The 24385-nt window shown below is 38.2% G+C and overlaps 1 protein-coding gene and 1 long non-coding RNA gene across 12 annotated transcripts in view; one reads left to right on the top strand and one right to left on the bottom strand.

The window, feature by feature from the left end:
• The window catches only part of dnmt3ab (DNA (cytosine-5-)-methyltransferase 3 alpha b), a 111047-nt gene that overhangs the window by 33945 nt on the left and 52717 nt on the right, over positions 1–24385 (top strand). For all 11 annotated transcript variants that reach the window (XM_073826529.1, XM_073826528.1, XM_073826530.1 and 8 more), the window contains 5 exons: positions 15153–15488; positions 17717–17875; positions 18848–18955; positions 19073–19229; positions 22725–22874. In XM_073826529.1, coding sequence (XP_073682630.1) covers positions 15153–15488; positions 17717–17875; positions 18848–18955; positions 19073–19229; positions 22725–22874 — 910 coding nt within the window. The remainder of the gene's footprint in view (positions 1–15152; positions 15489–17716; positions 17876–18847; positions 18956–19072; positions 19230–22724; positions 22875–24385) is intronic.
• LOC141295322 (uncharacterized) lies at positions 309–7358 on the bottom strand. Its single transcript, XR_012341049.1, has 2 exons — positions 7279–7358; positions 309–1877 (listed from the first exon to the last, which is right to left on the bottom strand). It is a non-coding gene; the product is annotated as an uncharacterized lncRNA (long non-coding RNA).

The following is a 24385-nucleotide window of genomic DNA, read 5'->3' on the forward strand; positions in this document are numbered from 1 at the left end:
ATTTGCGGTATTACCGACATATTATATATACCGAAACCAAATCTCGTTGAAACAGTACATCTGAACTCTTCATATATATATATATATACATTTAACAGCACAGATCCTCGAATCTGACTGGACAAGAGACTTTTTCTGTTAATATTTCACCTGCGTGTTCTACAGCTGTCAGTCAGTGCAGTTTCATTGTTACGTCACAAGATGGAGGCAAGGAACTGTTTTTAAATGAGTCTTTAAATCATTCATTCAACTACGTACACGTTCAAAAACTCTCATTTATTCAAAGAGAGACGTAATGAAACACGCTGTTGAAATCATTTTAACTTTAATCGCCACTTTTAAATAATCAGCTGACCAGCAGAGCATCGATGCTAAGACAGAGATTTCGCTTTACTTGGACATGACAAGCTAGTTTCACATATATATATGACTCAGCCTGAAGGACAGACGCAGGTAATCGCACAAGCTCAGTCGATCTCTCGCTCTCATTCGCTGTCAGTTTAGGCTTGTTAAGTGCAAATCTACTGAGCCTCTGTACAAATCAGGTACACATTATGTTACCATTACTAACTTATCACTAAATTAATATTCAGTACACATGCATTAAGAGTAAAGCGAGAAGGGAAAAACCTTACATAAAAAAGAAAACATGCAAATATCGCGGTTGCTGCGGTTGTTGCATTCCTCTGCGGTTATGCTTGTCAATAGTGCGGTATTGCGATATTGCGGTTATCGCGACAGCCCTACTTAAATCGCTGAAATTTCTTGGCTCACAACGAAAAAAAAAATACTTGTTCTAGGTTTTTCACCCAATCGGAACCAAAACCATGCAGAAAGATTCTCCAGAGATTGAATATCAATAATTATCATATAAAAGTTTAACTTTCTTCTAAGATGCTAAAACATTTGTAAGGGGTGGAGACAATGGAAAGAGATATTTTTGCCAAACTCTGCAAACGTATGTAAGAGCTCAATCTGGAAAGAGTATTGAGGTTAATCAGTAATGTGCTTTGATTAGTCATTTGATCTTGCATGAAGGAACCACTTATTTAATGAAACGTCTTGCTGGCTTCTTCTCACACTGGTTTCCGCATTATGATTATACACAGGAATGTTCGTTATGAATGCAGTGGCCAATCAGAGGCATAATCCATGGATAGTCAGTCTAAGCTGATCTTAGAGGTTTTTTTTTAGGGGTTCAAGCATGTGGCGATGATACCCTATTGTAATTTTTAGAATGACTAAGGATCGGCATTCTCCACCTAAAACTGATCGGGCAGACCAAACCAGAAGTCGTAGAGACTTGAAACCTATAGGGATGGTAGTACTCACATCCTCTACAACATCACCTAAGCTCATCCCAATCGGTCTGAAAGTCAAATTGGGGAGGACTCATCTGGTTCCCATGGCCTTGTGCCGGTGGCCGTTTAGGGTAGGAGTTCTTTCTTGATGATCTGTCTCTGGGGCTCATCTAGTTGACACGGTATCCGCTGACATTCGGCTGTAGGTGTTGATCCACCATCTGCTCTTGGATTGGACTGGATCCGGGGGACTGCAGTGACCATCTGATCTGGATACGGACTGGATCTGGTGGCTATGGTGACCTGGGAATAAGAAACAAACAGACTAATATTAATGTAGATGCAAGAGTTCCAAGTTGCCACAAAATCAGATTGGAGAGGACTCATCTGGTTTTCGCTGTCTTGCGTCGATGGCCGTCTAGGTGATGAGGTCTTCACTGATGATCTGTCTCTGGGGCTCATCTAGTTGATGTGGTCTCTGCTGACATTCAGGGCTGTAGAGGATATCTCTGGGTGCTCATGGGCACGGACTAGATCCGGGAGACTGCAGTGACCGTCTGATCTGGATACAGGTGGCTACGGTGACCTCGGAATAAGGTTAATGAGTAATAAGGTTTGATGAGTCATTTGATCTCACATGATCTCTACAACTATCAAAATTACAAAATGCGCACCTCCTAAACCACTAGTCGAAGGCTCAAATACTCTATAGCATTGGAATCCTTGGCTCACAATGGACAAAACATACTTTTGCAGAACTAGTCCTAGGTTTTTCACCCATTCGAAACCAAACCCATGCACAAAGATTCTCCAGAGAGTGAATATCAACAATATTTAAAAAAAAAAAAGTTTACTTTTGACTCACCTTTGCGATGGAATGCCAAAGCGTTTGTAATCGGCAGAGCCGCTTTGACTAAAATTCTTATAACTCTTGAATGGAAAGAGATATTTTTGCCAAACTCTGAAAACATATGTAAGAGCTCAATTTGAGGTTAAAGTTTGGCCACTTGGTGGTGTTATAACAGGGGGAAAAATTTGAAATGGCTATATAACTACTTTCCCGTTAGTCCGATCGAATATTGGTATGTCATGTCTTTGTCCAAAGTACCACAAGTGTCTATGACATGTGACATTCGCGTATCTCAAAAAACATGGCAGCCATTGGACAATGATATTTGAGCCCTTATTAAACATAGTTGATGAGTAGTGAGAATTGATAAATCATTTGATACTGAATGTAAAAAAAAACAGAGTTTGGCCACTTGGAAATGGCTATATAACTATGTACCCGTTAAGCCTATTAAAGGAGAACTCCGGTGTGATATTGACCTAAAGTGTATTGAATCATGATACCGAGTGTGAACGTACCTTGCATATCTCATCTCGGTTTGTGTCCAGCTGTCCGAAATCTGGGGTCAGTTAGCCGATGCTCACAACAGGTTGTCAATGAGAGTCAACAGGGCATCGGAATAGCCATGTAAATAAATCACTGTTTTACGCCATTTACGAGGCACAAAGTAGCTCCACACTTCATTGGTAGACTTCCAAGGGCCCTGACATTTAAAACGAGACATTGAGAACTCAGAAAAAGCACCGGTAGTTTATTTACAAGAAGATTTATACAGACAGTACCTGGAAGAGAAAATCCGGTCGCCGCCATCTTGAACTTAGTCACGATAAGTCGAGTGTCGAGCACCAAGGAATTTATCTGGTTATCAACTTATCAGTTTGTAGTTTCCTTCGTGCTCGACACTCGACTCATCGTGACTAAATTTAAGATGGCGGCGACCGGTCTGTTCCTGGTGGAAAATGTCTGTATAAATCTACTTGTAAATAAACTACCGGTGCTTTTTCTGAGTTCTCAATGTCTCGTTTTAAATGTCAGGGCCCTTGGAAGTCTACCAATGAAGTGTGGAGCTACTTTGTGCCTCGTAAATGGCGTAAAACAGTGATTTATTTACATGGCTATTCCGATGCCCTGTTGACTCTCATAGACAACCTGTTGTGAGCATCGGCTAACTGACCCCAGATTTCAGACAGCTGGACACAAACCGAGATGAGATATGCAAGGTACGTTCACACTCGGTATCATGATTCAATACACTTTAGGTCAATATCACACCGGAGTTCTCCTTTAAACAAGGTTAAGGGGGTATTTGATGAGTCATTTGATCTCGCATGAAGGTACCATTTATTTCATCATTTTGTACGTCTGTAATCATGTGTTGTTTCACACATCCACACAATTTCATATCATATGATAGATCTACTCATACTGAGCAACTTTGACTCAAGAACTACTGCTGTCAGTCAAATTGTTCATTAAATATTTGTAATTATGTGTAAACCTACTTTTGTAAACTACTCCTAAGTTTTTTGCTCAACCTCAGTAAAACTACTGCAGGACAATTCTCTGGACTCTCTAGATCAGTAATTATATATATATATTTTTTTACTTTACCCTTTTAGGTAGCTATAACAGGGTCATTTAAAAAATTGGCCTGACCAAATATACCTAATACAAAGCATATAAATCCTGAAGCAAAACACAAACCTTCACAAAACTAGATGAGCAGATTATTCTAAACAAGCATGCAACGTTTTTATTGGATTGGACAACAGGTGGCGCTATAACAGCCATAAATGTCGATAATCATCATATTTCTTTTTTTTTAATCATTGAATTAGTTGGTTACAGGCGAGTTAAATAATCTTAACACAATCTTATTTTACTTATGCACTTAAATGTCTTGAAGTGCTTAAACCATGGTAATTGCTGCTTGCAGCTATATATGTTTTTTAGGTTTATTGGTAGTAGATATTTATTTATTTTGCTTATTTATATATATTTGCATGCTTATTAACTGCATTTGCATTTGTTTTTAATGATTTAGAATTCATTTACACCAAATAGTATACAATTGTGATATCGTCCATTAAACTTATTATTATCGGTCTATACCTAGTTGTGATCGACAGCATTTTTACTGGTTCCTTGTTGCTCCTGGTTAGGACCAGGGTCATCCCTAGAGTGGGACAGGACCAGGCGCAAGTAGAGGAGGCATGGCCGTCTTAAATGATGGTGTCTGGTGTAGTTGTCTCGATTGGACCACAGCCACAGTTGGCCTTTGTACAATTAAATTGTAAAATCTGTTAATCTACTTTACTGATTAATAATCCAAGAGCAACCAGACATTTCAGAAAGAAAATAAAAGGTTATAAAGTCATTTCATTTTTATTTAGTTCAGTAGTCTGTGTCATGTTGAATCGTTCTACATGTTACATCAACGTGCAGGGCAGAAATTGTTGCGATGTGTCTTGACTTGATCGAAAAGTGTGTTTTCTGTTCCACTAGTGGCACCGAAACAGGTTTCCAGAACACTCCTCCTGTCTGTCATTGGTCAATCAAGCAGATATATTAATATTTAAAGGAAATCCAGTTTGATATGAGTTAAGGGACAAATTAAGGGGTACTTGAGCTTAGAACAATTCTATAGTTTACAGTTTATTGCTATCATGCACTCCAGTTTTGCCATCTAATGGTTTAAATGCTGAATCTTTTAAAATCAGATTTTTATTGTTCAACTCGTCATTATAGTTGGGGAGTAGGCTTCGTTTTTCTCATATACTTAACAACAATTCTTAAAACGTTATCCAGTAGTTATAGTTATCATTAATGTTGTGTGAACAAACCTTTACCGACGTGGTTGAGGGGGTACAAAAAAGATGAAAGAATAGTTAATTTTGCCCTCATTTATTATCCCCCACTATGGCGAATCTCCAAAATCATTGCAGGTACAGGTGGTTGACAGTTTTCCTAATAGTACTGTGTTGCATGGTGAGAACTGCTGTGTTACATAACGTTCTTTTTCCTCGGTAACCAAAGGGAGCCAACCAATCGCCATCGAGCTCCCCCCGCCCCCATCTTTTTTTTTCTCTGGCCCTCGCCAGACTGTGTTTGAGGATAAGCCATAAAAGTGTCGGAGATCCCAGAAATACGGCCAAATTAGCCAGACACACAGTTGTCTCGTGAGTGGACGTCGTAAAATTCCAGAGAGATGGGCGTTTCGCATTCTTCACGCTGAGAGCAGGAATCCTCCATCATCAGGAGCCTGGGAATTTTTTTTTTCCCCCTGAATAGGCACATTGTGGAAGAGCGCAGATCGTAACATGTCATTTCTCTGTTTGCTCTCCGAAGGTCTGTGCAGTTATGTTTTCTCGAAGCGTTGCGCACCGGACACAACAATGCAGCAGGAAACTCTATTGAAAGGGGCCTTGACATGTTTCCTTCCTTTGGCTACGAGGCCCGAGCCGCATACAGTTAGCAGATTTTGTTAGCGTTGAAGGGATGGCCCTAAGGGGGGGAATAAAACCCAGCCTGCTTTCACTTTCTATGAGCGAGGGGGATCATGTCTCTCTCTCTTTTTTTTTTTAATAAGTACCCAACGCTACAGTAGATTCCTCTTTCCCACCCCCATCCTGTTCCCTTCACTCCTCCCCCTCTCCTCTCACTACTCTCTCCGCAGTGGAAATGAACTTTTTTTTTTTTTTTTTGAAGCGGTCTCCACTGAGCCAAGAGTGGGGCAAGAAAAAAAGCGACTCACACGTTGGATTTAAAGTGCCGAGTGCAGGCGTGTATGGGTAGGTCGGCTGACTTGTTTGTTGTTGATAGCGCAGGGGACAGTGTGCATGTCTGAGTAGACTTGCTGGAGGAGGAATATGCTGACTTCAGGTATTTCCAGGAGACTTGTTACGGACCATCTGCCCCGGGTAGCTTAAAGGAAACCCATCTCTTTAAAACCAGAGTGCCGGACCGGGCTTAAAACATTGCAAGTACAAGACAAAATGCTTTGCTTAAAAGGTTTTTTTTTCTAGCCTGTATGTTATCACAGGGGGATACAGAGAGCTGAATGTATTTCCTGTTTTACTGCCTGTTTTACTGCAGGATGTTGTGCATAGGGTATATCTTTGGCTTTGTTAACATTTGAAAGTTTATCCTTGGTTTTGAAGTGTGCCGTTATCTGACAGCGTGCTTATTTATACACGAGGGTTGTAGAGACGTAGCATGTTTTAGCTTAAACTAATGCTTTGAGATTCTTTTAAAAGGCAAGTTTTGCTTTTGAGCTTTAAAACAATGATAATATGCTTTTTTACGTCTGTCAGATTTGGGTCGGTACCGTAAACATGTGAAACTGGCAGCAGTTGTTGCTTGTGTTGAAGCGGAAATGCGGTGCGTGTCTTTTTAAGGATATGCAAATATGAATGAACCGAGTGAACCCGGGAACCGCGTGTGATTAGTGCACTGCCAGCGCTCGCTCGTACTCTGAGTCAAGGCTGCACAGCCTGAAGCAGGCAGACTTTTGCACTTCAGCTTTTCGCAATTTAACAGATTTTAGACTAAAATAATTTCACTTGAATTGATCAAATAAAAAGAAGGCTTGAACATTAAAGCACTTATACTTAGACTTCTTTAGCATGCCTGACCCCCGCTGCACTACTAATTACAGACTCTTTGATGCACCTGGCACAATCACAAACTAAATGCATCCTCTATTCTCTGCGCTCGGGAGGCTAAAAAGTGCACAGCCTTTGTTCGGTCTCTCACAAAGTCACATCAAAATAAATGCGATTGTCACACGGTGGCGATAGCCATTCATCCCCTGCCTGTTGGAATCTTAGTGTGCACTGCTGTGCTGCCGGCATTTGAATGAATTCAAACTGTTTCCTTATATTGGTCAAAGTTTAAGAAAGCAGTATTTATTGAACATAGTTTGTTTGGAAATTGTGGAAACTCCTAATGGTTTTATAAGCTGTAGACTGATTGTCTTGTCAGCTGTGTTCATATAGCGTGGCTTTTTGCAGTTATAATAAATAAATAATAAAAATATTAACTTTTTTTTAAAACAATTAACTGTAATACTATGTAATCTAAAGGAATAGTTCACCCCAAAATGAAAATCTGAAAACATGTACTCACCCTCAGGCCATCCAAGATGTAAATGAGAACAGATTTTCAGAAATGTATCATTACATCACTTGCTCACCAATGGATCCTCTGCTGTGAATGGGTGCCATCAGAATGAGAGTCCAAACATCTGATTATTACATCACAGTATTATCTTATTAAGTGAAAAGCTGCATGCACTGTTGGGGAAAATCACTTTTAAAAGTAATGCATTACAATATTGCGTAACTCCCCAAAAGGTAACTAATTACGTTACCTAGTTACTTTTTATTGAAAGTAATACGTAATATGTTACTTTTGCGTTACTTTTTAAATCTGGGCATTGCTTGCTTGTTTGTTTTAATATAAAAATGTTTATTTTTAGCATGTAAAAGCCCTTTCACACCAAAAAGGGAAATTAATAGGCCTAAGGCTGAAGGAAAAGTAAATTCACATCTGTACAGTAGAACTGTAAGAAAAGGAAGTTCAACTCTCTTTAGCAATCTAAAATAAGTTTTGCTTATTAGTATGGTAGAATTGGATCGACAATGATCAGCAGCAAAAACATTGGTTAATAAAATGGCATTAAATACATAAAGTAACTCTTCTTGTAAATTAAAAAGTGATGCGTTACTTGACTAGTTACTTGAAAAAAAAAGTAATCTGATTACGTAACTCGCGTTAACCCCAACACTGGCAGCGTGTTTGTCGTAAACAATACTAGAACGGACTTTTTTAACTTCAAAATGTTGCTAAAAAGTATATAATCAATAATAACACTTCCTCCAGTGAAAAAGTTTCACTTGAATCAGGAGACAATCTAAAACAGTTCTAAACCAAATGTTGGTGGAATCTGAAATGAAAGGACAACAGGAGATGGACTTTTATTTTGTACTTTGGCCTGAAGTGACAGTTGAAAGTAGGGCTGCACGATATTGGGAAAAAATTACATTGCAATGTATTTTTTTCATGCGATATGTATTGCGATGTGTACAAATTCATTTATGTTCATCAGGTTGTTTTGAACTGCTTAAAAATCAAATAATAATTCAAGAATAATTGGGGTAATTTTGTAAGCATTTTCAAAGAATAAAAAAATTTAAAAGTACAGTATAATCAAAACCCTGAAATAAAATACTTTTTAAAGCTTATTTTGGGTAGTTTCATAAACAGTTTGACTCACCTTATTCACTGTCAATTCAGGCAAATCAAGGCTCTAATATGAAATTAATAATGATGTTGCTTTTACCCTGATGAAAGGGAAATCAGCTTCTTCCTTTCACGAAAAACATTAAAAGCTTAGCCAAGATGGAGGAACAGCTGATCATAGCTGTTACAGGGATAACATTTTTTAGCAGCAGAGCTACTGCAAGCAATTTTTAGTTTTGGAAATCCATTTATCTTTCTTTATTTATCTTTGCTGAAACTTCCGCGTCTTCAGGAGAGCGCGGGTCATGGTTGCTTAGCAACGGCAGACGCCACTCTGCCACTCAAGTTACAGAGCGCTTTGGAAAGAAGGAGAAAGCAGCGCGCCTAGTGTTTTCCACGCGTTTTTAGGTGCGACATGTGAACGGTCCCTTAAATTCGTAGTGTTTTGTGGCAACAACTGCCAGGCACTCCCGACAAAGCACCTGTTTTTGGTCAGCATCATCGTTTTTGTATCCAGAATACTTCCATATGACTGACGTTGCGTTTCTTTTTGCGACCAAATCTCCCATTTCGGCGCTTTTCTCCCGTCCCGCGCTCATTTCGCCATGCGCACGCAGAGACTGCATGCATGAAGTAGGTGAATCAACGTGTGCTTTGTAGTTTTTAAAGAACCTTTAAACATGAGTTAATTACTTTATTTTAGACAAATATAGATCCGTGAATAGAAAGTTTAGAAATATAGAAAGTACATTTTTAAATGAGACACATATTTTTTTTTTTTGCCCTGCATCGTGACTGAAACGATGTGACTATCGCGCATGCGCACATCGCGATGACGATGCTGAAACGATCTATCGTGCAGCCCTAGTTGAAAGTTATAACACCTTAACGATGAAGTTGTTTCTTACAAACACTCAGCTTTTCACTTCACAAGATGATAATTGATAGTCTGAAGTCGTGTGGATTACTAGGATGGATTATTAGGATGTTTTTAATAGCTGTTTAGACTCTCATTCTGACGGCACCCATTCACTGCAGATGATCCATTGGTGAGCAAGTAATGCTAAATTTCTCCAAAATGTCTATATCTTGGATGGCCTGAGAGTGAGTACATTTTCAGCAAGTTTTCATTTTTCTTTTATTAATCATTGAAATATTAATATTAAGCAATACTGATTATATTTATTTCTTTCCTAAAGAAGCTATATTGTAACTGTTTAGCATGCGGTGTGACACAATACTGATTTGTTCATAATTTTCATCCCAAACTAATTCTTCCAAGACGGTCATTCTTGCAATGTTGGGTTTACCACATTCATTCTCGCTCAAAAAACTCGTCTGCGTTAGCCAGCTTGCTAATGTTAGCTTGTTGTCATACTACAGCAACTACAATGTTCAGTCACAGAAACCAACTATTTAAAGGGATAGTTCACCCAAAAATGAAAATTTGATGTTTATCTGCTTACCCCCAGGGCATCCAAGATGTAGGTGACTTTGTTTCCTCAGAAAAACACAAACGAAGATTCTTAACGAAAACCGGTGCAGTCTGCCAGCCTTATCATGGACGTGGATGGGCACCAGACCTTTAAGTAAACAAAAACATGCACAGACAAATCCAAATTACACCCTGCGGCTCGTGACGATACATTGATGTCCTAAGACACGAAACGATCGGTTTTTGCGAGAAACTGAACAGTATTTATATCATTTTTTACCTTTGATACATAGCCACGTCCATCTGTCATGAGCACGAGTTTGGCATCAGTCACGTCACATGTGCACGCGCTCTAACGTAGAATACGCAAACGACGTAAGGGGAAATCAGTGAAAAGTCCCGGATGAGTTTGCGCAAGCAAACGTAATCTTTTAGCTTTAAATCGGCTTAAACAATCAGGATACGCGCAAGTAATTACCATTTTGAATAGCCGCTATACCCACAATCTCTGTGCACTGTGTAAACAATGAGTGTCGTATACATGCGACAGATCGCTTCCGGCGTTTGCGTATTCTACGACAGAGCGCGTGCACGTGACGTGACTGATGCCAAACTCGTGCTCATGACAGATGGACGTGACTGTGTATCAAAGGTAAAAAATTATATAAATACTGTTCAGTTTCTCACAAAAACCGATCGTTTCGTGTCTTAGGACATCAATGTATCATCACGAGCCGCAGGGTGTAATTTGGATTTGTCTGGGCATGTTTTTGTTTACTTTTAAAGGTCTGGTGCCCATTCACGTCTATGATAAGGCTGGCAGACTGCACCGGTTTTCGTTAAAAATCTTCGTTTGTGTTTTTCTGAGGAAACAAAGTCACCTACATCTTGGATGCCCTGGGGGTAAGCAGATAAACATCAAATTTTCATTTTTGGGTGAACTATCCCTTTAAATTTGTATGGTATAAAAGTGGCATAGTGACAACTTAGTATTGGTTGGAGAGGGCTAATAAAACTTCCATTAGCTGGCCTTAAAGCCATCCTTATGATCATAAATCATAAAAGGATCTTGTTTTTTAAAGTAATACTGTCTTTTCATGCCTATGAACAACACATTGAAAGGCCTAACATACAAAATAATACGCCTACAGGCTATGTGCAGCAGCTGATTCAAAAAAATGCACTTGAATCAATAAACAATAAAGGTTGAAAAAAAGAATTTGCCAGAGGTGCTTTCTTGGAAAAGAGGCTTGGTTGATCATTGTAATGTGGAGAGCAGCTTAAGGCCATGGGTGTTTCCTTTCAGATATAGGTAGCGCTCCTAAAGGCTGTGCTGTCCTATAATACAACATGCCAGCTTTAACATACAGTAGGGCTTAAAAAACACTCTCTCACAAGGTTACCCTTCTTACCTTTCAGTATTGGATTTATGTGCACTGTGTGTAAGAGCTTTAACTGAAAAGGTTAGTTTATCACTTAGTTCTGTAAGCTTCTGTATTATTCCTTGTGGCTTAAGTGAAAGTACTCCATTATAGATAGCATTACAGTACATCCACATTATTAGTCCCATAGTGGCTTAAAAATAAGTTTTCTTAGTGCTGATGCTGAGATTTACATCTCATTACTTCAGTGCCTGGAGGATATTCTTTTGTTTGTTAGAAATGTGAGACTAGGACTAGTTTCAGAAACGTTTTCTCCAAATACATCTCAATATCTGTGCTTTCAACTTTTCATGCTTTTAAATAATCTTTATCTTTATAAATGTATTTATTCAGTAAATAGCCAAGCTTAAGTGATTTTAACAGTAGTATTTGTTGTTGTATTTTTTTTTTCTTTGGACTGTTCTAAATACACCCAATCCCAGTCTTAGTTTGTTAAATACTTGTACACAACAACATTGGCTATTTTAAGCTCTCTGTTGTGGATGACATACTACTTATGTCTTGTTATTCCTGAGCTAGGCCGTGTGTTTGTGGCTGACAAAGACTGTAAAGTACTGTACTCCTGGAACCCTCCAACTTTCCTTGCTCGCCAGACTTGCTACAGTGAGGCCCCCGAAGAGGGGCATTTACAGCTGGGGAAAAAAAAAAACACGTCCAGCAGCAAATCTCCACTTATAGCCGCAGTGCTTTCCTCTCCTTCTCCAGTTTTTGGGAAGTCAGTTTTATATTGATTTCTTAATTTTTACACATATAAATACCCATTTCCCTCTTCCTGAGTCGACGTTCTTCTCACTGTTACTGTACAGTTTGATACGCAGTCGTTGCCTGCAGTATTAGCTGACTCTGTCATTATTTATGATTGGTTTTGACAGTCCTGTAGTATCTATGATAGCTTTGACAACTTAAGGGTGTTTCTTCAGATAGTAAGAAGTTATGTGTGAGGTTTATATCAAAAGCAGGCATTTTTACTCTTCATCAATCACATAGGGTGAGTTCGGGTTGTGGTGAGGAATGTAAATTGTGTACATTCAGAGCGAACAGACCCTCAAGCATGTGAGATGAAATCGGTCGTGGGAAGCTCAAGATAGGATTTTTTATAGATAAGATTTTCAGATGTCAATTATATTCTGATTTAATCCTCTTTATATTCTTGGCTTGAAATGTTTGGACTAAGATTACATTAATGATAACTCAAGCTACTGGTGTATGACAGAAAATCTTATATGTGCTATATGTAATTGTACTTTATGATAACCACAATGTAGTTATTTTTGACAGAAATTCAACAAAAATGCTTTATATATTGCATAACTGTGATATAATGCTTAGTATTAAATGTAGTTATTTAAATACGATTAAAATAAAAAGCACAGCTTTAAAAATTAACTCATTTAAAGGTCCCCCATTGTCATAGTCAATATTTGAAGGAGTCTCTGTGCAGGCTGTGATATTTCCTCTTGTAAATCCATTGAAATGAAGACAAAAATACATCCTAATATTTGATAGAACTTAATGATTTTAAATGTTAAAACATTGTTCTTTTAAAGGAAACAAAAAATAAATATTGAACAAATTACTTTTTTGTCATTTTATCAGAAACTGTCAAATCTAACTACTGTAGTATCTTAGTACAGTATGGAGTCCCCCATGGCTCGGTATTGTGTCCTCTGTAGTTTTCCCGGTTTAAATTAATTCTGGTAGGTGGAGACAACAAGAAATATGGTATTAGCTTTCATTATTATGTTAAAGGGATAGTTCACCCAAAAATGAAAATTTGATGTTTATCTGCTTACCCCCAGGGCATCCAAGATGTAGGTGACTTTGTTTCCTCAGCAGAACACAAACGAAGATTTTTAACAAAAAACGGTTTTAGTAAAAACAAGTCAAAATTAAGTGAGTTTTTGCTTAAAACAAGCAAAATAATCTGCCAATGGGATAAGAAAAAAATATTTCAAGCAGACAACTAGATTATTTTTCTTACCCCACTGGCAGATTATTTTGCTTGTTTTAAGCAAAAACTCACTTAATTTTGACTTGTTTTTACTAAGAACAAGACAATAATTTTTACTTGTCTAGTAAATCCTTCCTGATTCGAGAATTTGTAGATATTTTGGCTGGAAACAAGACAAAAAATCTAAGTAAGAAATGCATTTTTTGCAGTGTTGTTGTGAAAATCAGAAACCGTCAAATCTAACAAGTATCTAGTAAAGTACAGTATGGAGTCCCCCAAGGCTCAGTATTGTGTTCTCTGTAGTTTTCATGGTCTAAATAAAATCTGGTAGGTGGAGACAACAGGAAATATGGAATTAGCTTTCATTTTTATGTTAATGATTTAGATGTCCTCTTTACCACACACCTCAATTGTCCAAGTTGTATAAACAGTAGTATTTTAAATACTGCTACCAGTCGGATTGCCACTACTCTGTTGTGAAAATCAGAAACTGTCAAATCTAACAAGTATCTAGTTAAGTACAGTATGGAGTCCCCCAAGGCTCAGTATTATGTCCTCTGTAGTTTTCCTGCTCTAAATAAATTCTGGTATGAGGAGACAACAGGAAACATGGAATTAGCTTTTGATGTTATGTTAATGATGCAGATTTAGATTTCCTCTATACCACACACTTCTGTTTTCCAAGTTGAATTAAGGACATTGACAATGGACAGCAATTTCCTACTGCTAAATTCTAACAAAATATTGCAACTCCAAAGCAGTTTGTACCTAGATAAATGGATTATGTCATTTTCTACACTTAAGGACCTAAGTTTTACACTTGATGGCAATTTGTCCTTTGACAAGCACATTTCAGTTTTTAGAACAGTTTTCTTCAACCTAAGTTATGAAACATGCTTTGCTTGTTAGTTTTAAAAACAACATGGATTACGAAAAGTGCTATACAAATTTAAAAATTAGACATCTTGCAGCTCCCTTGGAAGTTTAATCAGGCTCGGTTGAGAACCACTGGTATATATCATCATACCGCCCAGTACTGCAGAGATAAATACATGCACATATGCACAAAACCGCTTGCATACACTTAAATACTCTTTCCACAGTCAACCGCTGTCAAAGACAAACACCCTGGCACATATGGCCCAGCTCAGTGAAGCTATACAGATATTTATAAACTACAGTGGGGCTTCTTGATTTGAGGCCACATGTTTCTACTCCACACTCATCCTGTCTATTCATGCACACTCATGAGCTCTTGGCTCCAGAGCTTCTCTCCCCCCTTTGCGGGCTTATATGAATGTATAGCCACCATAATGGAGGGAGCGAGTTAAAAAGAGACATAGGGAGAGCTTTTTCTCCGCGCACAGACACATACGCACACACGCAGGCGACTCTGCCAGGTTCACGTGTGTGTGTGTGAAATTGGAGACGGAGTTAGACCCCAGCAGCAGAGAAAGTACAGCTGTGAAAGAGATTCACGTGCGAGTGAGAGAGAACCAGAGGACGAGAGAGGTGCAGCTGTTGGGGATTTGCTGTGAGCTGCTTAAGTCATGGCTTGGCTCGTGTCCTCTGTTTTTGACCTAATAGCTTAGAGTCAGGTTGGACAAACTCGCTGAACTCTCCAGCGCGCATCCATCTCAGCCAGGGGGGGAGCTCTCATTGTTACAAAGTGATCGCGCACAGCTCTCACCGCAATGAAAAGGGGACTGTTTTCACAGGTTTCTGCCACTTATCACGTTTAAAGGGGCAGCACTTGTGCTTTATCAAAAGGATGGGGATATTTGTGTTGGCACGTGGGATTAAAGTACTATAAACAAACCGAGCAGTCACCATTTCTCAAGCGCTGAACTGTGCTATTCTCAGGAAAGCCACTGCTGTTCCATGTGCTTTACCTCCTCCTCTTCCTGTCCCGCTGTTCCCTACGTTGCAGGCAGAGAAGAAGGCGAAACTGGTGTCTGTGATGAACTCAATGGAGGACCATGGCGAGGTAGAGTCGGAGCCGCAAAAAGACTCCTTAATCACCGTCCCACTACTCTTTCCTCCACCAATGCCGCCAACGCAGCAGCAACCGCCACAGCCTCAGCCTCAGACCAACCTCAAACCCCAGCCTTCTCCCCAGCAACAACCTCCACCATTCCAACAGCAACCGCAGCAGCAGCCTACGGATCCAGCCTCTCCAACTGTTGCCACCACCCCAGAGCCCGTGCTTATAGGGGACGGAGACAAGACCTCACCCAAGTCCTCTGACACAGAGTCTGAGTACGAGGTACGAGTAGCTTCCTCATGATCATAGTGGCTTGGGGTTGATCAATTAGAAATATTCTGTGGCAAGCTGTAGATGTTTTGTGGTTTGTTCTGAAGTTGTGGCTTACCCTGTTGGTTAGGTGTGTTTTGAAGCATGAGCAGACGCTACCATACCTAGCCAGCATTGGGATAACCCTGTTAAAAAACAAGCATATGCTGGTTAGGTAGTTTTGGTGCTGGGATGTTGGTTTTAGCTGGTTTATGCTGGTCCTTTGCTGGTTTACGCTGGCCCTTTGCTGGTTAATGATGATCCTTTGCTGGTTTATGCTGGTCCTTATCTGGCCATGTTGCTGATCAAGGACCAGCATAAACCAGCAAAGGACCAGCATAAACCAGCTAAAACCAACATCCCAGAACCAAAACTACCTACACTGCAAAAAATGCTTTTCTTACTTAGATTTTTTGTCTTGTTTCCAGCCAAAATATCTAAAAATTCTTAAATCAGGAAGGATTTTCTAGACAAGAAAAAGTTATTGTCTTGTTTTTAGTAAAAACAAGTCCAAATTAAGTGAGTTTTTGCTTAAAACAAGCAAAATAATCTGCCAATGGGATAAGAAAAATAAATTAGTTGTCTGCTTGAAATAATCTTTTGAAATTCTTTCTTGAAATAAAATTCTTTCTTGAAATAATTTTTTTTTTTTTCTTACCCCATTGGCAGATTATTTTGCTTTGTTTTAAGCAAAAACTCACTTAATTTTGACTTGTTTTTACTAAAAACAAGACAATAATTTTTAATTGTCTAGAAAATCCTTCCTGATTCAAGAATTTGTAGATATTTTGGCTGGAAACAAGACAAAAATTCTTAGTAAGAAAGGCATTTTTTGCAGTGTAACCAGCATACGCTGTTTTTTTCAACAGGGAAATGTGGGACTTTCCTTTTTCAAAGACTGCTTAACAGGTTAGTTTACCCAAAAATGAAAATTAGCCCATTATTTACTCATCCTTCAGGCATCCTAAGTGTATATGACTTCCTTCTTTCAGACAAATCCAATCAGAGTTATATTAAAAATTATCCTGGCACTTCCAAGCTTCAACAGTCCAAAACAAGTCCAATAAAGTGCATCCATCAATAATAAAAAAAAAGTGCCTCACATGGCTCCAGGGGGTGAATAAAGCCCTCCTATAGCAAATTGTTGCATTTTTGTTAGAAAAATATCAATATTTAAAACATAAGTTTCACTTTAATTGAAAGTGAACTTGCGTCAACTGGTCATACACAGAAACAGCTCCGGTGCGGACGGCGTAGGACATTACGCATCTGCTGGTGAGTCTCACACAAACCAATGTTTGTTTACAGGAGCAAAGAAAGCAAATTTAGCAAAGGAAATCCAGTCTCCTTTTGGCTTATTTCGAAAATCCTCCGACATTTTTCTTTACAAATCCTCATTTTGAACTTCTAATTCGTAACCGCTGCTGTTTACCTATCTCCACGGCGTGTTTGTGTTCGTCACTGGCGCATGCACAACGCCGACATCTTATGTCATCCGCCAGGGCTGCTTCCATGTTAGACCAGTTGGTGCAAACCTCCGACTTTTGACACTTGCTTGATGATAGGCTAATTATTCTTAGAGAAATCCCAGGATTATGTGATGATATCCTGGAATTTATCTCGCTAACCAGATTTGAAAGTCTGGTTTAAACAGTGGGGCCCATCTTCTGCTGGAGGGTTTGTTTCATATGAAGTCTGGGAGTAATTTGAAACTATACTAAAACTACAGTTCTTTGCCCTGAAGTGCGATCATTAGCGAAGTTTCGGTGAAATTTTGTAGTGTAGAGAGAGCTAAAGCACAGCTCACAGAAGACTCTTTCAAAGTTAGCTTTCTGTTGGTCATCTCTGTAAATCCACATGAACCTGCTGTGAAATTTGTGTAGGAAAACTTTCCACCTTCACTGCTCATGAAAATTCAGTGAACAATGCTAAATGTGACCGCACCTTTAGACTTAAAAGTTCAAAGCCAGCTTATGAGGGTGGTTACACCAGAAGAGCAATTTATTATAACAATTGCAGTTCAAATGTCAGGATTAAAGGTTGCCTATTTGTAGCAATCACCATAGAGTTATCAAACAGGCTGAAAGTCAAAACCGTAAAACGGATTAAAGATAATGCAAAAGACACAGGTTATGTAATGAACGCTGCACATTTTATTGTATTTATGTAAAGTTGATCCATCAAGTGTTTGTATATTGCAGGATGGCCGAGGTTTCGGCATCGGTGAGCTTGTGTGGGGAAAGTTACGAGGATTCTCCTGGTGGCCCGGCCGGATTGTATCCTGGTTAATGACTAGACGCAGCCGGGCAGCTGAGGGCACTAGATGGGTCATGTGGTTCGGAGACTGCAAGTTTTCTGTGGTGAGTTTGTTTTCACTCTTGCAGCAAACAATGTAAAACAAGTTAAAGGAGAAGTTCTCTTCCAGAATAAAAATGTATGGATAATTTACTCACCCCCTTGTCATCCAAGATGTTTATGTCTTTTATACTTTAGTCGTAAAGAAATTATGTTTATGCATTTCAGGATTTTTCTTCATATAGTGAACTTCAATGGTGCCTCCAAGTTTGAACTTCCACAATGCAGTTTAAATGCAGCTTCAAATGGCTCTAAATGATCACAGTTTAGTGACAGTTTATATACTTAAAACCTTAAATGCTTGTATTGTCTAGCACTGTGTGAACTTTGTGCATTCCGGGTCAACACAGTTACGGTATGTCAAAAAACTCATCTCATTTCCTCCTCCAACTTCGAAAACATCCTACATTGCTGCAGCAACATTGCTGTACCAACCCAGTGTTTACAAAGTGAACATGCAAAGATGATCAAACGCCCTTTCAAAAAAGGTACAACATTGATGTAGGGTGATTTTGAAGTTGGAGGAGAAAATTTTCTAAAAACATTTACAACTTATATACTTTTTAATCTCAAACGCTCATCTTGCCGAACTAGACAAGACGAGTATTTAAGGTTAAAAAGTATATAAGTCAATTTTTTTTTTTAGAAAATAACCCATCGTTTTGCTAGATAAGACCCTTCTTTCCTCGGCTATGATTGTTTAGAGCCCTTTTGAAGCTGCATTGTGGAAGTTCAAACTCGGGGGCACCATAGAAGTCCATTATATGGAGAGAAATCCTGAAATGTTTTACTGAAAAAGCATAATTTCCTTACGACTGAAAAAAGACATAAACATCTTGGATGATAAGGGGGTAAGTACATTATTTGTAAATGTTTGTTCTGAAAGCGAACTACTCCTTTAAGCTTTGTTGATAGAGGTTGTATTGTAACCCGTAACATCCCTTTGAAAGCTTTGTTTGATTTTTTTTTTCTGGTAGGTCTGTGTTGAAAAACTGTTGCCTTTAAGTTCCTTCCACAACGCCTTCCACCAGCCAACCTACAATAAACAACCAATGTACAAGAAAGCCATCTTTGAGGTGCTAAAGGTAAACATTTGTTTGTGAATTAGACAAATCAAATTTTCTCTAATTTATTGTTTTATTCCATACTAATAACTCAGTCCAGCAAAAAATCTCTCTAAAGAAAATATTTGTACTTTGCAGGTAGCCAGCACTAGAGCAGGCAAAAACTTCCTCACATGCCTGGAGAGTGACGACACTGACCCTTCTAAGTCAGTAGACATGGAAAACAAACAGATGATTGAATGGGCCATGACGGGATTTCAACCCACAGGACCTAAAGGTCTAGAACCGCCTGAAGGTAAGACTGTTGTTTCATACTGATAAACATATATCTGCTTGCTTGGCAAAAGAAAATGTCAAGCTTGTTGAAAGGATAGTTCACCAAGAAATGAAAATTCCTATCTTTACTCAATTTCATACGCTGCTGGGTTTTTTTAGTAGAACACAAACAGAGACTTTCATTTCTTTTTCAGTGAAATTTTCATGCAACTCTGAACTCTGTTAGAATGACAGTCTATGTTGACTGAATTTTTTAAAGGGATAGTTCACCCATGGAATTTCTCCATGATTTACTGACCTTCTAGCCATCTTAGGTGAATCTTAGGTAAATGACTTTCTTCTTTCAGATGAATACAATTAGAGTTATGTTAAAGTACCCCTATTATGCCATTTTAAAGGTAGTTAATATTGTTGTAATAGTCTCTTAAAACAGGTTTACATGTATGCAAGTTCAAAAAACACTTTAGTTTTCTCCAAAATTAGATTTATTTTTACCCCGTTTCTAATTGATTCGTAAACGACTCGTGTGAAGCAGTTCGAAGAATCAGTCTCTCTAAACCCCTCCTTTCCGTGAGCCCTCACTGCTGTGATTGGTCAGATGGTGCAGTCCTTTTGGATTGGTCTACCGCTTCAGCGCAAAACGAAACGCCCATTGGCATAACTGAATGACAGCTGCGGAGACCTGTTAATGCATAGAAAAGATAGCCTCGATTTTACCCTATCAATTCGAGCCGGAGTCTGACGATGAAACGGTTGAAGTTTCACATCGACAAGAAAATGTTTCGCAAGCACGACTGGAGCAGGACGTTTCTCAGTGGGTGTCATATGTTAACTGTGGAAAGTGCTTGCAATTTGCTTTTGGAAGCGAACCGGGCACACCTCTACGTTGTGAACTTCAACACTGTATAATCCATAACACTGCGTTAAGCCATCGTTTATCATTATCATTACTTAAACTAATAAGGCAGACAGACAGTCAAGCTGCATCAATCACAATTTTTAGACTACATTGCACTCACAGCTGAACAACAGAACTACAGAAACGCAAGTTAGCCGCTTACCAAGACATGTGCGGGGTTGTTACACACCATAACGTACACAAAGACGTATTTTGAACGATCGCTAGAAAACACAATTATTAATCATACTTACAGGTAGAAGTTCAGAGGAGCAAGCCGGTCCAAATAAACTGGGCACTGATCCATTTTTTAAAACCAAGCGTTTGGTGAATCTCGCGTTGTAACGTTACTCCCCAAGATTGGAAAAGCAGTCATCAGTAAAATGACGCGAACACAAAACAAGATTGGAATTGGACAGCTGAGGTGTTGTTGAAAAAATTAATGTTAACCACTCATTCTTGGTAGTTTCATCTTTCGGAAGGGCATATAAAACAAATTCACTCTCACAGCGCAGGGCGTCTTCTTGACATGATGTAATCCACGTGAAAATGGTAGGCCTACTGTTTGTGGGCGGGCAAGTTGTTCGCGAAATTGAACGTGGGCGGACATTACGCAAATGTGTAGCTCGTGACGTGTGGCCGTTACAGAAAAAAGATTCAAATTGCTGACGACTCGTTTAGGCGAATGTGAGCCGACTCTTTTTTTTGTTAGACAAAAACTTTATTTATAGTGCACTGTCGGCGTCACAACTTTGCAGATAGTTTATGTTCACATACAGCTACATGACACACTACATGAAATATCATATTTGAAAAGGCATAATAGGGGCACTTTAAAGAATGTCATGGCTCTTCCAAGCTTTATAATGGCAGTGAATGGGTGTTGAGATTTTCAAGTACAATAAAGTGCATCCATCCATCATAAAACGCACTCCACACAGCTCCGAAGAGCTAATAAAGGCCTTCTGAAACAAATTGATGCATTTGTGCAAGAAAAACATCCATATTTAAAACTTTATAAACAGCAATCCACTAACTGTCGTACTTATGTTCACAAGAGAGGTGTTTCAGCGAATGATGTGGAATGTAGGCTTAGCATAAGCTCTGGTGAGAATATCCTAGTCTCAGGAGAACCTAGTTTTGTTTACAGTTCCTCTTGGCATATATATTAAAATCTTCTGACATTTTTCTTTACAAATCCTCGCTTTGTACTTCTAATTTGTTACTGGTGTTTTGTTTTGCTCTCTCTTCTGCACTTCTGCATTTGTCTTTTCACCAGAGCTTTATTAGACTTCAAAGTCTTTCACTGCCATTATAAAGCTTGGAAGAGCCAGGAGATTTTTTTATATAACTCTGATTGTATTTGTCTGAAAGAAGAAAGTCTTATGGCTTGAGGGTGAAGAAATCATGAGGTAATTTTCATTTTTGTGTGAACGATCCCTTTAAGCTCAAAAACAATTACAAAATAAACACAAAGAGCACCATGAAAGTGGTCCATATGATTCATGAGATATATTCCAGATCTTTTGAACTCAAAAAATAGCTTTGTGTGAAAATCAGAATAAAATTGTAGTTGTTATAACTTATAAATGAATCACTGATTCAGGAGAGCTGAACTTGAGAATTAGATAAGTGAATGAATTGTTCATTTTAGTTCTAGTTTATCTTAAAGAGCCAGTTGAGAAGATTTGCAATCCAAACTAATTTGTTTGTGCCTCGAAGGGAAGAGTTCAGTGCTTAATGAATTGAATTTCTCTCTGGTTGTCCTACAAAGCTCAAATGTGACCCTGGACCACAAAAGCAGTTCTAAGTTGCATGGGTATATTTGTAGAAATAGCCAACAATACATTGTCCGGGACAAAATTATCGATTTTTCTTTTATGCCAAAAATCAATAGGATATTAAATAAAGATCATGTTCCATGAAGATATTTAGTCATTTTTCTACCGTAAATATATAAAACCTTAATTTTCAATTAATCTTATGCATAGAAAAGAACATTCGAACAACTTTAAATGCGATTTTCTCAGTATTTATTTTTTGCACCCTCAGATTCCAGAGTTTCAAATGGCCAAATATTGTCTTATCATAATAAACCATAAAAAAATGGACCATTTTGACTGGTTTTGTGGTCCAGGGTCAGAAGAAGTCATATGAACCATCATTTTTTTTTTTTTTTTTTTTTTTTCAATCATGGTTATTATAAACTGTTATTGTGTGGAAAAGACTGCAGATTCTACAAAATATCATGTTTCGTTAATCGCTTTTTAGTTTTTGGCTGAAAATGTTATATATTTTCCAAGTTTCTCCATGCTGTAATAGTTGTAGTAAGATGATGCTGACTTCAAAGCAAAGGTTTTATTATTTAACATGCAATCTGGTGAGATTTCTGCTGGCCACTGACAGTTCCTCGGTTCAGAGATTTTAGAGAATTTTGGCTTTTGAGAACAGTTGTAGATGCTTACTAGATGTTTAATCCATTAAGCCTGTACACATGCCTGCTCGCTAGGAATTAAGCTGTGTTAATAGTTAAATCAAAACAATCATGACCGCCGGACGTTTATATAGACACACAGCGTAATCCATTAACTATACGTACCATTGTGCCTTTTTCAGAAGAGCGTAACCCCTACAAGGAAGTGTACCCAGAGATGTGGGTGGAGCCAGAGGCGGCGGCCTACACGCCCCCACCAGCAAAAAAGCCCCGCAAGAGCACAGCCACAGAGAAACCCAAGGTCAAAGACATCATCGACGAGCGGACTCGAGGTGAGCGGATACTCTCACTGAACCAGGTCAGCGAGTTCAAAGAGTTTGCGCCCGTAAACACACACCCACACATGCTAAATCAGGATTAGCGCTCTCATCTACTCAGCCCGGCAGAGTAAACACAGGAGGGTGTGTCTGGAACTATGACAGGGGTCCCGTCTAATCCTACAAGTTTAAAGAGACACGTTTTGTATTGAATAGTGGCACATGTTCAAACAGAGCTATAAAATGCCACTTTCACCTACATATTATCCATTTGTTGTTGTTAGAATACATTTCGAAATTACTTACCATGTTTTAGGGCAGGAAAACCTAACAGTAGTAATAAAGAGACGAGCTGTTAAATCAGCAGGGAGCTTTATTAAACAATCAAACAGAGGAAAACTGGAGCAGACTTGCACCATCTCCTTTGTGGGTTACATGTGGAGCCAAGAGTTGCAATCCGCTTGCAATAGTTTGGTAGTTACAAATGGCTTTATATTTCACCTTAGTTATCAGACCTGCTTAATATTTAATAAAACACAATCAAAAAAGTACTTTTAAAATCTTATAACAAAAAATATATAATTGATATTACACATAATAACTGTTTTCTGTTTTAATATATGTGACCCTGGACTACAAAACCAGTCATAAGGTTAAATTTGACAAAACTGAGATGTTTACATCATATGAAAGCTCAATAAATAAGCTTTCTATTGATGTATGGTTTGTTAGGATAGGACAATATTTGGCTGAGATACAACTATTTGAAAATCTGGAATCTGAGGTTGCAAAAAAATCTAAATACTGAGAAAATCAAGTTGTCCAAATTAAGTTCTTAACAATGCATATAACTAATCAAAAATTACATTTTGATGTATTTACAGTAAGAATTTTACAAAAAATCTTCATGGAACATGATCTTTACATAATTTCCTAATGATTTTTGGCATAAAAGAAAAATCAATAATTTTGACCCATACAAAGTATTTTTGGCTATTGCTACAAATATACCCCAGCGACTTAAGACTGGTTTTGTGGTCCAGGGTCACATATTTTAAAATGTAATTTATTCCAAAGATTGTGGATTAATAGGATCATACATATATCTTTAAGAAGTATATGTATTTATATATCATATAAATCATTATAATGTTAGAGCTGCAAAATGAGTAGTCATGATTTATTGGTTTCAAAATAAAAGTTTCATTTTGCATAGTATATGCGTGTGTACTGTGTATATTTATTATGTGTATATATAAGTACACACACACATATATATATATATATATATATATATACATACATACATACATACATACAGTACACACATATATTATGTAAAAAAAAAATCAGATCCGATTAATTTGGATCCGATTAATCGATTTGACTGACCTAATTTCTTTTTTAATTACTTTCTTACTACTTTATTATAATGTATAGTTTAGTATACAAACATATATTTTATTTTAAATCAATTAATCATGACTAATCGTTTTAGAGCTCTAATGTTTGTGTGTGTGTGTGTG

This window comes from Garra rufa, chromosome 21, assembly GCF_049309525.1.
Source record: "Garra rufa chromosome 21, GarRuf1.0, whole genome shotgun sequence".
NCBI lineage: Eukaryota > Metazoa > Chordata > Actinopteri > Cypriniformes > Cyprinidae > Garra > Garra rufa.